The sequence below is a fragment of the Asterias amurensis genome, chromosome 5, assembly GCF_032118995.1.
Source record: "Asterias amurensis chromosome 5, ASM3211899v1".
Lineage (NCBI taxonomy): Eukaryota > Metazoa > Echinodermata > Asteroidea > Forcipulatida > Asteriidae > Asterias > Asterias amurensis.
Window position 1 is genome coordinate 20,043,501 of NC_092652.1, and position 15,215 is coordinate 20,058,715.

At 39.0% G+C, this 15,215-nt stretch overlaps 1 protein-coding gene across 3 annotated transcripts; it reads left to right on the forward strand.

Annotated features, from left to right (window-relative positions):
- Window positions 1–79: 79 nt before the first annotated feature.
- On the forward strand, window positions 80–13,246 carry LOC139936954 (mitochondrial coenzyme A transporter SLC25A42-like). 3 transcript variants are annotated; one of them, XM_071931820.1, is made up of 7 exons: window positions 80–191; window positions 1,393–1,632; window positions 4,046–4,160; window positions 4,554–4,737; window positions 8,035–8,151; window positions 9,468–9,619; window positions 10,250–13,246. In XM_071931820.1, exons 2-7 carry the CDS (start codon window positions 1,525–1,527, stop codon window positions 10,567–10,569), a joined length of 996 nt encoding a protein of 331 aa, XP_071787921.1. In that variant the 5' UTR covers window positions 80–191; window positions 1,393–1,524; the 3' UTR covers window positions 10,570–13,246. The 3 variants fall into 3 exon arrangements, with proteins under 3 accessions (XP_071787921.1, XP_071787922.1, XP_071787923.1); XM_071931821.1 differs by having other exon boundaries at window positions 86–179; XM_071931822.1 differs by lacking the exons at window positions 80–191; window positions 1,393–1,632 and adding an exon at window positions 1,649–2,229.
- Window positions 13,247–15,215: the final 1,969 nt, after the last annotated feature.

The window sequence follows — 15,215 nt, forward strand, 5'->3', positions numbered from 1 at the left end:
TCTCGTTAACTATTACACACGTTGATTATGCAATGCATGCTGTCTGCGTGAAAAATGCTGTTCGTTCGAACTTTTATGCAGCTAGCTCACGTATCGTTCACCGGCGAGATTATCAAGCGGAACTTCACAAAAAGTTGCCAAAAGATGGTATCAATTACCTGATTAAATAATCCAACAATGTATGTATAGAGGTATGAATGGAATTTACTTTTTATCATATTTTGGGGCTTTTTGTGTTAAATTGTAAATTGTGATTCTTGAGATGAAAAATTGTCCCACCGCATGACCGCCCACATATCGTTATCGTGACCTCTGCCGGCCACTCACTCAGCTCGGCAGCATGCAGGGGGTCCTTACCGCAGTGACCGACTGCCTGTGAGGAGTGTGTGCGCTGCCTCTGGCCGGCAGCTTCGGCGGAAAACCGGGGCGTTTTAATCATGTGTAGAAACAAAATCTAGGCGCTCCTCTTTGACCCTGCACAGCCACGACACAGTACTACGAATGGATCCCTACGAATGATCTTTCCCTTTGCTTTGCATCGCACTTTCTTTGCAGACACAAAACAAAATTTGCTTGCTCATTTTGCTTTGTCATTGTTATTGTATTGTTTTTCATTTGTTTGTTGTTATTTTTTTTGATAGAATTTTTTATTTAATTATGAATATAAATTTACCTATCATAACTTTGTCAAAGAATTGGCAAACACTGGTTATTAATTTATATTATAAACAAATTTTACCATAAATGAGCTCCGGCAACGGCATGTCTCTGTCTGGCAAGGTCAATAACTGTAACTCTCTGGCCAGGGTTAATATCACTACCTGCGTCTTGTGTGTTCTATGTTCACGCGCCAAGTTTGCTTGAAGATAAATAAGTTATCACATGCGCGCTCGTGGAAAAAAGGGAAAATATAGGGTGTCTGCGCCCCATAATCCAACAAGGCCTGGGACGCAGAAGCGCTATATTTTTCCGTATTCGCCTCCCACTTGTGTGATAACTTATAGTATTTCACGGATGGTGATTATACTACTAACTCCTAGAACTTTGAGGTTCGTTCCGCTATCCTCATGGAGACGAACCTCATAGTCTACTTCTAGGAGAAATGCTTACTGATGGGCCAGAGTGTGTGGAGGATCGGATTAGGTGGCTTTATAAGAAGAACACCAGTCAGAATGTTGAGATTTCAACAGAAGGAGACATGGCAATACCCTTAATAAAGCCCGGTTCATACCTCCTGGGATATACAATTTTTGACAGCACAAGTTCGCAACAAACAATTCGCAACAGTTGAACTGTGTACAACCAAAACATTCACTGCAAAAACATTCACTACACAAAATTTGCTCTGCATTCTTACAAATCATAATTTTTTTCAAATTATCTGTTTTTCAGAAAAGGTTAGTTTTCACTTGATTCCGTGCAAGCAGTCTACCCACATGACCCACACACCATCAACCCCACCCAAAGTTTCCCGATCTTGAACTGCAGTCTTCCACTCATCCCAATGCCTTGGCCTCATCAAAGATGATAGAGAGATCGGAGCAGGAACATCCTGTTCGGAGGATCCAAGAGGATCATCATCACCTCTGCGACATCTCGGTCAAAGCGGAGAGTAATAAACATGCTGCAGAGGTAAGGATAGCTTACAGTCCAACTTAAGAGATCAATCAGGCAATTGTTCAGCACCATCATTCTAGGTTCCTGTTTCGAGGCGCTAATAGCAAAGTGAAGAAAACATTTAAAGACAAAAGAGGTAACACAGATTTTCATGTGGAGATGATGACAAGTGTAATGAACTAAATGTAAGCAGATTCACAGAGATTTGTGTGAGCTGGCTATTGAAGATCTGTATAGTGTCCTCCTTTAACAGTGGTCTGCTGGCCAAATGCTGGGTAAAACACCCAGGAAGGACCTGTAAAAATTCTCTTCAAGTGGTCCAACTGGCTAGTTCAGTGTTAAAAAGCAACCCTATTTCCTTCATCACGGACTTGTGAACAAGCTAGTGTACTAGTGAAATGAAAAGCTAACTGGTCCTATCTAGTCACTTAACAAGTTAATGGCTTTAACAAGTTAAGAGCAAACCCTGCTCTGAGGTGTTAAGTGTGCAGAGTTTGAGAGGGGAAATTACTCCATAACTTTGATGCACATGAAAGGAAGCTTCTGTCACCTGATGAAGATAGGAATGATCAACAGTAGTTTGTTTGATGATCTCAGATTGGGCCAAGGATGGTATGTATGCATGTCTCTCACACTAATAGACTAGACCATGATGCTTTTTTCTGAGTCAACAGTTAAGGCCCGTTCCCACTGCAGCAATAACGATAACGATCACGACGCAAAGAGAACACTTTCTATTGGTTGAATGAGTGTGTGCATATTCTGCGTGGAGCAATTCAATCAATTGAATGCATTCTCTTTGCGTCGTGATCGTTATCAATTTTCGTTATTGCTGCAGTGTGACTTGGCTTTTAGGATTTTGTGATTAATTTTTGGTTTGATGGTTTACCAATGCAAATAGTGCTCATCACTGCAAGTGTTGGAGTATTATGGTCAAATTTCCTGCCCCTGGAAAACATTTTGCAGCTTTCTGGGCATGTGGTAGCTTTAGGAAAGACTCCGACTAGCACAAAGCTAGAACATTTTCAAGCATCTGCTGAAAACTTACCTGTTTACTCATTAATTTGTGTTAAGCGCTTCAGGACTGTTGTGTGAAGCGCTATATAAGTGCCGTTCATTATTATTATTATTAAAGCTTACCGCAAAATCCAGCACTGTGAAATTGTCCCTGGTGCCTAGTATTAACAACTCACTGGTGCCCAGTTCCTACAGAATATATTTTGCCTAGGGCCTGTGGAAAACTGGTGCCTACTTCCTTTGGAATGCTAGTGCCTAGCAACAGTGATGCACTCGTACGTAACGTTAGTGCAAACCTGATGTATCTCGATTTTGTAATAACAAATTGTCTCTCACCGAAGAGAGGCTCCTTGCAAAAATAATGTTTCTTGGCACCTAAGGCTTTGTGTATACGTGCGTACCTGGGGGTATTTTTTAGCAATATATACTAATCTGGCTCTTTCAAACTGGTGTATAACGAAAGTTGTACACGTATTTTAAGGAGACACACTATTTACACACTGCCACCACAAGTTGATGTCCTATGTATTCTTAACATGATAAATAGGAAGTCAGGCAATTTTTGTTCCCTATCATTGTCTTGTGGTTTGTTTACACTGTTTTGATGAAGGTTTTTTTTAAAGCATTTTTACTCAACACAACTTTCTATGTTTGATCATTCAGCTATTGTTCTAGCAGGTTTCTCCCCATAAGCAACCAAGCGTTTGGGTCTGATCTCTGCAAATTGCGTGCCAATACATGCAAATTTTCAACAGAAAAAAAATAATTGTTTTTTTCACAAAAATCATCAAGAGAAATCCATATATAGAATGCTCCAGATTGCACAGGTTTTTAAAACCAAGATGAACATAAAGTAGAAAATATTCAGAGGACCTTGTTTCAATTCAGCGTGCTTCGTCCAACATCAAACAAATTTAAGTCCAAAATTCCCCTCGGTTTGAAATATTCTGGGGAGAACCTTGCTGCTCAACATCTGTGTCACCTTCTCGATTTCCTTCCCTGCGCTGCCCCCCCCCATCAGCCCTGCCCCCCCCCCCATCAGCCCTGCCCCCTAAATTCTTACAACTACGTGTACTTACTAGTTGGTAAGACACTCCCACATGAGTAATATGCCTGTGATTTTTTTCACAGACCTCTGGAAAGTATTGAGTATACAGTGCTGACACAAAATCGGTGTATATGGGTACAAACCAAACTTAATATTCTTTATCCCCGATGCAAATTTCCATCTATGAAAGAAGTACTTGGCAACACCTGTAATATGAGATTGTAATGTAATATGACTTGTATCCAGAAACTCTGTGATGACCTTATTCCTGCCTCCCTTATCACAGACTCACTTGATCATTGTAAATCTGACATAACAAATCTACCCAGATTGTATTTCATCTTTGCTCTTGTGTCCTTGCAGTATAATCCACCCCAGTGGAAGGAGGTGACAGCATCCTTGGCTGCTGGGGCAGTAGCCGGAGCAACAGCCAAGACTGCCATTGCACCGCTAGATAGAACAAAAATATTGTTCCAAAGTGAGTGCCCTTTTTAATAATAATAATAATACATGGAAAGGTTTTTTATATATGTAGCGCTTTATACACTCGAAGGGCGTTTCGAAGCACTTCCAACAATAGTACTCCTGGTCACTGGGCCGGTATATTATTTCCTTAAACCATATCAGCTCCCTGGGGAGTATACAGCCTGAGCAGTTTGCTCTGAAATTAATATAGGTGGAGACATGTTTTAAAGCAGAATACATGTATGAGGATTATTACAAATATCCATTGAAATTTTGTGGTTTTTCCTCATACTTTATGAACAACATGTAGCTTGTCTGTAATTTTGTAAAGTTAAAACTTTAAATTTTTATAATAATTGCTTTGGCTTCATATACCCTTACTCACTGTTGTTGTTTTGTGTTGCAGCATCTGATATGCAATTCAGTGCTCGAAGGGCTTTAAGGGTGATCCAGCAAGTTTACCACAATGAGGGAGTTTTAGCATTATGGCGTGGAAACTCGGCTACGATGACGCGCATTATCCCTTACGCTGCAATCCAATATGCATCTCACGAACAGTATAAGACTCTGCTAAATCCGAGCAAAGCCCCGTAAGTATTTTGTTTTCATATTCTCTGTGATGGGGACTTTCTTTCATTTACCTCAACCAGGGCCCAATTTCATAGCGCTGCTTAACGGCAAGCAAATTTTTGTGCTTACTGTAGCAGAAAAATTTTGTCTTGTGTCAAATTACGCTCCTGACTTTTGTGAGGATCTGTATCTATTGGAAAATGAGACTACATTAAACTTACACAGTTTGAAGGTAATGATAGTAGAAAGCTTCCCTTCAAGTAATACTTACTAAGGTGCTGTAATGTTTTTTTAAATGAGTAAAATAAGTCACAAAATAATTTTTTCGTAAACTATTTTAGCATGTTAAAACATATTACCATAACATACATGTACCATAGCTGGTTAATACATTTTACATCCTAAAACTGACACAAAAAATATTTTTGTGACATTGTTTTACTAATTTCTCAAAAACTACAGTCGCCTCAGTAAGTAAGAAGGATCGCTTTCTACTATCATTATCTTCAAACTGTGTAAGTTTAATGTAAATCTGTGGACATTGTGTTTTGTGTGAGAAAATAGTACAAGACGCTTTAAGTTTAATTTAAAATGTTCCTGAAGTGCCTACAACAAAGTGTTGGGAAAAGGGGTCCAAGCGTTAATTCAGCCAATACTCAATTAATACAGTTCCTTTAATTAAAGTATAAAATGCATTTTAACTGACGGAAATGAGCCCCAACCCCAAAGTTGACAATTTGTCAGCTCAGTGCTATAAGGTTACTAAACACAAACTAGTGAACAATGGTGTTTTGTCTTTCATTATTTTCTTGCAACTTTGATGACCAATTGAGTCCAATATTTCACAGGTTTGTTATTTATACAAATGTTTGCATACACCAAGTGAGGACACTGCTCTTACCAAAGGTGTCCAGTGCCTTTAACAATATCAGCTATTCATCCGCAGGGTAGCTGTTGCTGACAGTCAAAAGGAAACTAATCTTCTTGTCTGAAGAGTGGAGATGTCTTGTTTTTTTTCTTCTCTTTTTTAATATTTTTGTTATTGGGAGGCTTCATGTAGCCTGTGTTTCTTCCTTACATGTACATGTATACCTCTAGGGATTCGTAAACATTTGTATGTGAATTGAGGTGAAGTATTCACACAGCTGAACAGGCTTAATGAAGTTTGTCTGACAACTGAAGGGTTATATTTTAAAAAAAAATTATTTTTGCCAAATAATTACTTTGAAAACCACTCAGGATCAATCAACCCCATTTACTACATGTAGGACCTCCAATATGCAATTCAAGCAATTTTATAAAACCCATTCAAGTTGCACTAATGAACTTGTTCTGAGTGGACAATTTGGTCGGTTTGAAAAAAGGTACTGCCGTCGATTTCACAAAAGTCTTCCTAACTGAAGACTAATCTTAGGACTTGGGACGAGTCCCAACCCTGTACTGTAGCATGCAGACCTTAAGATAAATCTTAAGTTAGGACGAGTTACTCGCCCTAACTCGAGATAAGACAAGTCCTAACTCTTTGTAAAACCGACCCCAGGACGCTATTGGTAATTACTCAAAATAATTGTTAGCATAAAAACTTACTTGGTAATAAGCAATGGAGGGCTGTTGATAGTATAAAACATTGTGAGAAACGGCTCCCTCTGAAGTAACATAGTTTTTAAGAAGGAGGTAAATTCTCACGCAAATAATAAAAACTTAAGCTGAATGAAGCCTTTTATTAATGCATCTGTAAGGACACAAAGTTGTACAAAAAGTGTGTTTTTTCTTTAACCATTCTCTTGCAACTTCGATGACCTATTGAGCCAAACTTTTTTTCACAGGCTTGTTATTTTCTGCATATGTTGGGATACAGCAAGTGAGAATACTGGTCTTTGACAATTACTAAGCCATGTCCAGTGCCTTTAAGCCCGGCTCATTCTTGTGCCTTGCAAATTTGCTTTGCATTCACTGAGTGAGAAACTTCTTTCATTAGCTTTTGGATTTACCTTGGGATTTCAAACAGTCCGTCAAAGCCTGAAGGAAAGAATATCAAAAGGCAAATTGATGATTAAATATTTAAAGTCGATAGGACTTTTTATTTCATTTGCATTTAATCAATTATTCATCTTTGATTGTGAAACTGCTTCGGCCGGAGGAAAAAGGGCACATGGTAGATCCCTGGGGAACACACACTTGTGACTTTGAATTTAAGCAGATTAAACTCTTAAATTTCTACCTTAAATGTACAGAGACATAAGATTTGAGTTCCATTCTATAGAACAGTGCCAACTTTAAACCCCTGTGATGCTGAGAAATAATGAAAACAAATTATTTGGCCCAGATTTTGAGAAGCTACAGACCTTGTAGCTCAGAAATTTCGCCGGATCAGAAGTATTTCTATTTTTGTTTTTCCCCCTTTTTCCCGATTTGCTGAGGTTTTAGCAGGAGGCTTGTAATTAAACTTCATACAATATTACATGTAAACCTCTTTTAAAAAAACTAAAATGCAGGATTGGTTTACTGACCAAGTGTTCAAACTACTGCAGCCAATTTCACGAAACGCTAGGATTAATCCTAACTCGAGTTAGGACGAGTAACCCATCCTAACCTAGGATGGGTTCAATGCGTCCTATGTATTTAGATACGGAACTGAACCCGTCCTAAGGCCAAAAATTAATCCTAAGTAATGAAGGGTTTGGTGAAATCGACGGCTGGACTCCAGTCAGTGATTGAAGCTGTCAAGTAAACACTAAAGTAGCTAGCGAAAACATGTTTTGCCTCCCTATGTTTGCCCCATGGTTTTTTTCTGTGTGCTTTAACTCTCTCTCTCTCTCTCTATCCGTGTACATGTATTTCCATTTCACTGCTTATGTTACACTTAATTACCTGTTCATATTTGTTGTGCTGACATTAAGCCTTCGAGAAAGACTTTGCTCAAAACGTCAGGCCATAAACTATTTTTTGAAATTGAAAACCATCTATCCAACGTAGTAATTGGGTCCAGGATTAGGTAGGCCTAACTTCTTTCAAATTGTATGAATAACTTATTTCCACTTGACCTTTCAATGAAAGCTTTTGCCCAGTTTAGATTGAAACTCACTGAATAAATTTATTCTGTTTTTCGTTATGGTCACTTCGGGGTTTAAAACCATTCCAAGGTTCTTTGTTATTAAGTAAACACAATTTATCTTGCGTAGTAATTGCATCCAGTATTGAATAGGGCTAATTTCTTACAAATTCTATGAATAAATTGTTTCCTTTCAATGAAGTTTGTTCTCCAAGCTTAGAGTAAAACTCACTGAATAAATTCATTTATGTTTTTTGTCAACAAGGAGTTTAGAACCATTACCGAGGTTCCTCGCTGGGTCATTGGCAGGAGTAACAGCCTCTACACTCACTTATCCACTAGATTTCATCAGGGCTCGTATGGCTGTAACTAACCGAAAAAGGTCTGTGGCTGATAGATACTCCCTGATTCGTTAAATCCTTGCACCAACGTCACACAGGCTTGTATATTGAAAGGTTGCATCCCCTTAAGGTGATCTCTTGGGGCCTTTCTCAAACCACGGCTTGGGCTCCGGCTCAGGCTTAGGCTCCGCGCGCTGTGTGTACGAAGCTCGGCCTCTAACCTGCATTTTCAGTGCGTATTGCTGATTGTACACCGGCACGCGGAGCCTGAGCCGGAGCCTAAGCCGAGGTTTGAGAAAAGCCCCTGGCTGCCGTTGTTTAAGCCCCACCTGTTATTATTGTAATTTTATGTTTCTGAGAATGAAGCCAAGTATGCCTCATAAGGGAACTCAATAACTGCAGCTGGCAAGCCTGAGGAAACCTGTTGTTATTATTATTATTATTATTTATTCGACAAGTACAAGTTACAACAGTCAAGTTGCAATAACACAAGACAGAACATTAACGGAAAAACAATTATAAAAAAGCAAGAAATAAGGAAAACAAATACAGAATTAAATAAAAGAATAAATAAGGTTAAATTAAATAAAAATAACTAAATTTATTTGAAAAAAAAAGAAGAAGAAAAAACATGATGAGGGTTCGGTGCTCTTTTATTTGCACTACCAATCCTAGTACACAGAAACTATGTCTAAAAGTCCCATGGAATGACAAGGCAATTATGGACTTAAAGGGACTTAAAAAGGACATAAGTGTCATGACCAGGGGCAGATTGCACCAAGCGGTCTTAAACTGGTCTATGCGCTATAGCCGGCTAACTTGAAAATGCGCTTAGACAGTCTTTAATTATAGACCGATTGCAATATCGCGGTCTACAATTATAGCCGGTCTTAAATCTTAAGCCTGCTCTGAGCTGGCTATAATCGGTCTTAGTTTTGTTTTTTAAAGATGGTGCTGCATTTGTTAGTTGTAGACGATTTGATGTGACGAGCTCTACGACGAGACCGAATATTTAGAGATGTATTACACCCATTCTGCTGATCAGAAACACCTGGGGTTGATTTTCACAAAGAGTTAACTTACATGTACATGTAGGACTAGTCCTAGGAGATATTTAAACTTAAGGCTAGTCCAACTTTCCCAAGCTCTGTGAAAAAAAAACCCAGGCATTCTTGGGTGGGATTTGAACACATGACCTTTGCAATTCTAGAGCAGTATCTTACCAACTAGACCACCGAGATTGCCCTATAGCTAGAGGCAGTTCAAATCCTGAGTACGAGTATACAGTGCTATGCACATTTCCATCCAGGTGTTCAAGATTTGAAAATGCAAGAATTTTTAATATACTTTTGCACAGTCACAAGACTATGGGCGGCATCATCATAAAGACGTTACGGACACACGGTTTTGCAAGTTTCTATCGAGGCTACCTCCCCACGGTGCTGGGAGTCATCCCCTATGGCGGAATCAGCTTCTTCATTTTTGAAACTTTGAAGAAAAAACACAGAGGTAGGTAATTAAAATTATGAGATGTCGATTTGGCAAATTTTAGTTCATGAAATGTTGGTTGTAAAAGCCTTTTTTAGGTATGATGTGATTTCTCAAAAATGTGATTTCTAAAAAAAAACTTCCTGATTTCAGGATTTTCTCAATACCCCCTTGATTTAAAGGATTATACATTGTATCATTCACCAAAAGGAGAAAGTAAATAGTTCACATTGTATCAAAGTCTGTAGTTTTATATGCAGCATCAGCATAGATTTTAAAATCATTTGAATTGCACCATCTGGGAGGTTCCCGGTCATGAATAAAGCGGGACCCAGACAAAATATTTTTTTCAGAATTTTTCACGAATTAATCTTCCTGCATTAACATAACTGCTCCAGATTTTTGGCGATATCTCAAATAACTCGCCACCTTTTGAAATGAAATTTTCAGGTGTTATTATTTTTTTTTTTCATCTACATTTATATGTTATGATTAAAACAATTGAATGATTACATACTTCAAAGGTATTTATTCTGTTTAATAACATTTTTGCTGAGAAATTTTAGGCAAAACAATTTAAGTGGGAAGCAAATCATGGCTTCTTCAATTGACCAACTTTCACTATTTCTCCCCCCCCCCCACCCCTGACAGAGCTGACCGGTCACTCCCACCCCAAGCCTCTTCAGAATATGGCATTCGGCGCTGTGGCAGGACTCGTCGGCCAATCCGCATCTTACCCCCTCGACGTCGTCCGAAGGCGGATGCAGACCGCAGGAATAACCAAATACTCATACGACACGATTGTCAATACGGCCAAGGATATTTACCATGAGGGCGGTATTGTCAGGGGATTGTACAAAGGACTGAGTATGAACTGGGTTAAAGGTCCCATCGCTGTGGGAATAAGCTTTACGACCTACGACCTGGCCCATCGGTTCATTCAACAGAGAGTTCTGCACGAGGACGTATGATGATTCGAACTGAAGTAGCACCCGTTTCAGACAGGCACTCCAGAGTCGCGCCGAAAAAATTAAAGTACGTATGTACATGTAAGGTTTGACGTCTGGAAGAGTTAAGGAGCGACTGGATGCGCTAGAAGTTAAAAGATCAACTCTTGAGCCCCTTGGTTTCAGATGTTGATCTTGTCATGAGCCGAACCTACATTGTATAGTAATGAAAATGTTATTGTTAAGTTTGCCTGTCTCAAACCAAAGTTTATTTGGGTCCTCCTAGAGTCTTTTTGATTCGAGGCTCCCAGGCCTTGCTGAAATGGGTGCAAGATGCAATCGACACCTGCCAGAGCTGTATATTATTTTGATACAGACAAGCCGGGTTCACTCAGGGTTTACTAATTTTATTGTGCTGAATAATTCAAACATTGCAGTGTGTGCGTTCTGAAAGATTGCATGCCAGTTTCTCAACAAAATTGGTTCGATTTTGTTTTATATTTATCAGCAATTTTTTTAATTTTCAAACTCAAGGGTTTAAAAACTTGCGTTGAAGCGTGAACAGTGACCTTTGAGGCTGCGAAGGGTAAATTTACTCCATCTGTTTTATGATAGCATTTAACCCCAAAACAATGGAATGCAATGGTAGCAAGGGTAATTCCTGTGGTGTTTTTTTTTTTTTTGGGGGGGGGGGTGGTTGTGTCAAATGTGTTAACTTTTGAAGTGATAGATCATTCATGTTTCTCATGTCAATGAAAACACAAAACAATTTCCAAAAGAGAACATTTTTATAGAACGTAGTGAATATAAACCCCTTTACCTTCAAGTACGTGCTAATCCTCCAATCGGATTCGCAGAATGTAGTGGTGATTAAAACCTATATTGCACGGCTAATATCACTACCTGCGTATTGTGAGTTCTATGGTCACGCGCCAAGTTTGCTTGAAGATAAATACGTTATCACACTCGCGCTCGTGGAAATATGGAAAATATAGTGCCTCTGAGTCCCATATACAACTCAGCCTTCGACTTCATTGAATATGGGACGCAGCAGCGCTATTTTTTCCGTATTCCACTCGTGCTTGTATGATAACTTATTTTGTTTTTATGAAAGTCTCCATAATGTAGGGCAGGATGTAAGCTCTTCTAAACGCGTACATCAATGAAGCACGCAGCATTGCTGGTTTATCTTCTATGGTAAGCACACGCTCACTGAGGTCATGCTGTGGGACAGGTATTTGAATGGTAACGCCATATTCGATACTGCCTATTATACTGTTTCTGCATGGAGCAATGTATGGCATTTCCGCTTCTCCGTTAACAATAGTTGGCCATTATTAAAAACTTTTTTTTTAACGCACAAGTGTTAACCTTCCATTTTTTTTTAATAGAAACTTATGTATCACTTTATATTGGGTGCATAGTTGTATGGCAGATGATTCATATTGTGACTTGTGTGTTTTACAGTTTAAAGAGGGATATTCTATATTGGACTTAATTAATGACATTTGATCATTTCATTTATCGCCTAGTCCCCTCTCAGGCCCCTTAGCAAGTAATTCTGTGGTCCCTCCCCAGTGGTGGATTTCATGGAGCTGCTAAAGCAGAAATAATGCTTCTTAAGACTTCTCTGCTAAGCAGAAATGAGCCAGTCAACTTATGCATTCGACATAGCAGTTTGGCTTGTAACCTTATTTTGGTAAGCACAGTTTTGTTGTGCTTAACAACTTTTTTGTGCTTGAGGAGCTTTATGACAATGGACAATTGTTTTAATCATTCATTGTAAGAGGTGAATGTTGTAGGAGATGCATAGCCCCCCCCCTCCTATTTTTCCCTCCAACATCAAAATAATATCCCTATTTCCATTGGAAGTTCTTTTTTTTCAAGCAACAAGATTTTAGGCCAGGTATTTTGAAGTTAAACAACAAATAACCAGTACCTGGACCTACCGGTACATCTTTTTTATCAAGTAACATATGCCCTCTTTACACACTATAAGCCCTTGCCCAGTCATACACACTGTACCATATAAAATCCAATTGGTCATGTTCTCCATCCATTTATAAAAAGGCTGCATCTTCACGATCAAAGTACCAATTTCATAGAGCTGCTTAAGCAGACAATTTTTGCTTAACAATTCTGTGCTAAGCAAACGTTATGAGGACACCAGTCAAAGATTGTGCATGTGATACGGTAGATTGGCTGGTAAACTTATTCTGCTGAGCATTAATTTTGTCTGATTTCTGTGCTAACGCAGCTCTATGAAATTGGGCCCAGGCTTGTGGCTGTACCTGGGATTATGAACTCTCAACCTGTTATAACATGCACCCCACTCTCAAAAAAGTAGCTAAGCACAATAAAATTATACTATCTAGATTCAGGTTACCAGTCAAATTACCAAGCCGTGTGTACAATTTGTGACCGGTATCCTGCTCATTTCTGCTAAGCAGAAAATTGTTAAGCATTTGTTTTTGTTAAGCAGCTCTATGAAATCAGGCCCAGGTAGTAAGAGTGGGTGCACTTGGGCGGGTCGAGTGTTCACAATTCCATGTATAGCCACATTGCCTGCTTTGATCTGGACGGCACAGCACCTTAAAGTTTGTGTGGGCATGAATTTAAATAAAATGAAAGTACATGATTGTATAACTTGAGTTGTATTAATAAAAAGTAAAATAAAAAAACTGTTTACTCTATAGCAGAAGTCGTACTGTCATTGTTAAATTCATTGAAAAATGCAAAGCTGTGTTGCTTACTTTTTTTATTTTATTTTCGTCAGAGTAACGAAAGATTAACATAAATGTATGTGAAGATAAAAAAACCATCCCAGTTAAGTAATGTGTGTGTGCCTTATATTAACAGTACACTGCTGAGTCTTGTTTCAGAGGATTGCTTAAGCAGGTATTGCTTTAAAAAAAATAAAATGCTTAGCAAAAATAATCAGGATACCAGTCACAGATGTGGTTTGGTTTTTCGGTTGGTAAGCTTATTCTGGTAAGCCTACTTTTGTTTTGTTTATCTATTCTTGGTGTGATGGGGCAAATAGCTGGGGCCAATTTCACAAAGCTACTTAAGCAAAAAAAATGTTTAAGCACAAAAATAGCTCCCTTGTTTTACACATGTTACTGGCAAAAATGTCACGCCATATACATTGATTGTGACTGGTATTTAGCTGTTGTTTACTTAGCATAACAATTGAGTGGAGTCTTAGCAGGTAATCTAATTTTACTAAGCAATGATTTTTTTTGCTTAAGCAAAATTGTGCTTAAGCAGCTCTATGAAATTGGGCACAGTTTGGTGACTCTAAAGATCAAACTTTCAGGTATTGATACTTCAAGTCCCAGGAAGCCTTTTGTTAGGCATATTCTGAAAGCATACAATTGCACCACACGGTGTGTTTTTCTTTCATTACTCTCGTACAACTATGTTGGAACACCAAGTGAGACTTTGACAATAATTACCAAACGTGGAAACATCAAATGGTTTATGGATGTCAACATTTTGAAGATGTATAGATCATGATTGATGCAACAGAGTAAACAGTATGACAAGAAAATAAACTTGTTTTCGTAGTCAGAAATTTGACATTTAAAAGGCAATCTGGGAGACATGGAGTACCACTCCAGTATTCAAGAACAACAGTGTGCCCTATTATTATCTTTTTCAAGAGCTTCTGATTAGCACGGCGCCATGCGGCGCGTCATTTTGGCGGTTAGTTCAAGTGTAGGCCCCAGGCCTAGTATATAGAAACAAAACTTACGGCATACTGTTTCGTTGAATTTGCCATTGGTTGATCACGGGCCATTTTGACCGAAACGGTTTCTGGTTACGACCGCCAACAAAATGCACCCCAGTTCATCACAGCCTCATTTGTAATAATAAGTTTAGCCCTGTTTACCCGTTACATTCCTGGGTTCTGTGAAAAATAATCACAGGTGCATTACTCGGGTAGGATTCAAACCCACGACCCACGGTCTCGGTTGTGTTATTCATTTGAAAGTCCTTGCCAGTGAGTGTTGTACAATGTCTAGGGAGTTTAAGGCTGTGCTGTGTTTGCACGCGTCCGTTCGGCCACACAGTGTGGCTCGCAATCGGCTTGCGTGCGGATTGCGTATGCTCGTGTGCGGCTCGCGTGCGGCTCGCGTGCGGGCTGCGTGCTAGTTGCGCTTGCGACTTACTTGCGGCTCCACAAACATGTGGATAACATGCAGTGATATAATCCAGGGCCCAATTTCAAAGAGCTGCTTAAGCACAAAATTTTGCTTAAGCAAAAAATTCATTGCTTAGTAAAATCAGATTACCGGCCAAGACACCACTCAATTGTTATGCTAAGTAAACAACAGCTAAATATTAGTCATAAGCAATGTATATGGCATGAAACTTTGGCCAGTAACATGTGTAAAATAAGCGAGCTATTTTCGTGCTTAAGCAAATTTTTTGCTTAAGCAGCTCTATGAAATTGGCCCCAGGTTGTATGGGCTTGTGACGTCATAGCGAGGGTCTATAGTGTCATACTAGCTCTAAGGCTGTATTACCTTGAGCAAATCTTATAGAAATCATATTGCAATCGTGTAGGATTCTTTAATAGGCATTTCGCCTTTAGTTATGACTTTTTTGTAATGGGTTTTCTATTGAAAGAAAATACCTGCTGTATATATCCCTACCTCCATGGT

Excerpts from the sequence above, each read along its gene's own strand:
- LOC139936954 (XM_071931820.1), top strand. The coding sequence starts at position 1,525 with ATGATAGAGAGATCGGAGCAGGAACATCCTGTTCGGAGGATCCAAGAG. Across the intron at positions 1,633-4,045 it reads GTAATAAACATGCTGCAGAG|TATAATCCACCCCAGTGGAA; the intron begins GTAAGGATAGCT and ends GTGTCCTTGCAG. Across the intron at positions 9,620-10,249 it reads TTTGAAGAAAAAACACAGAG|AGCTGACCGGTCACTCCCAC; the intron begins GTAGGTAATTAA and ends CACCCCTGACAG.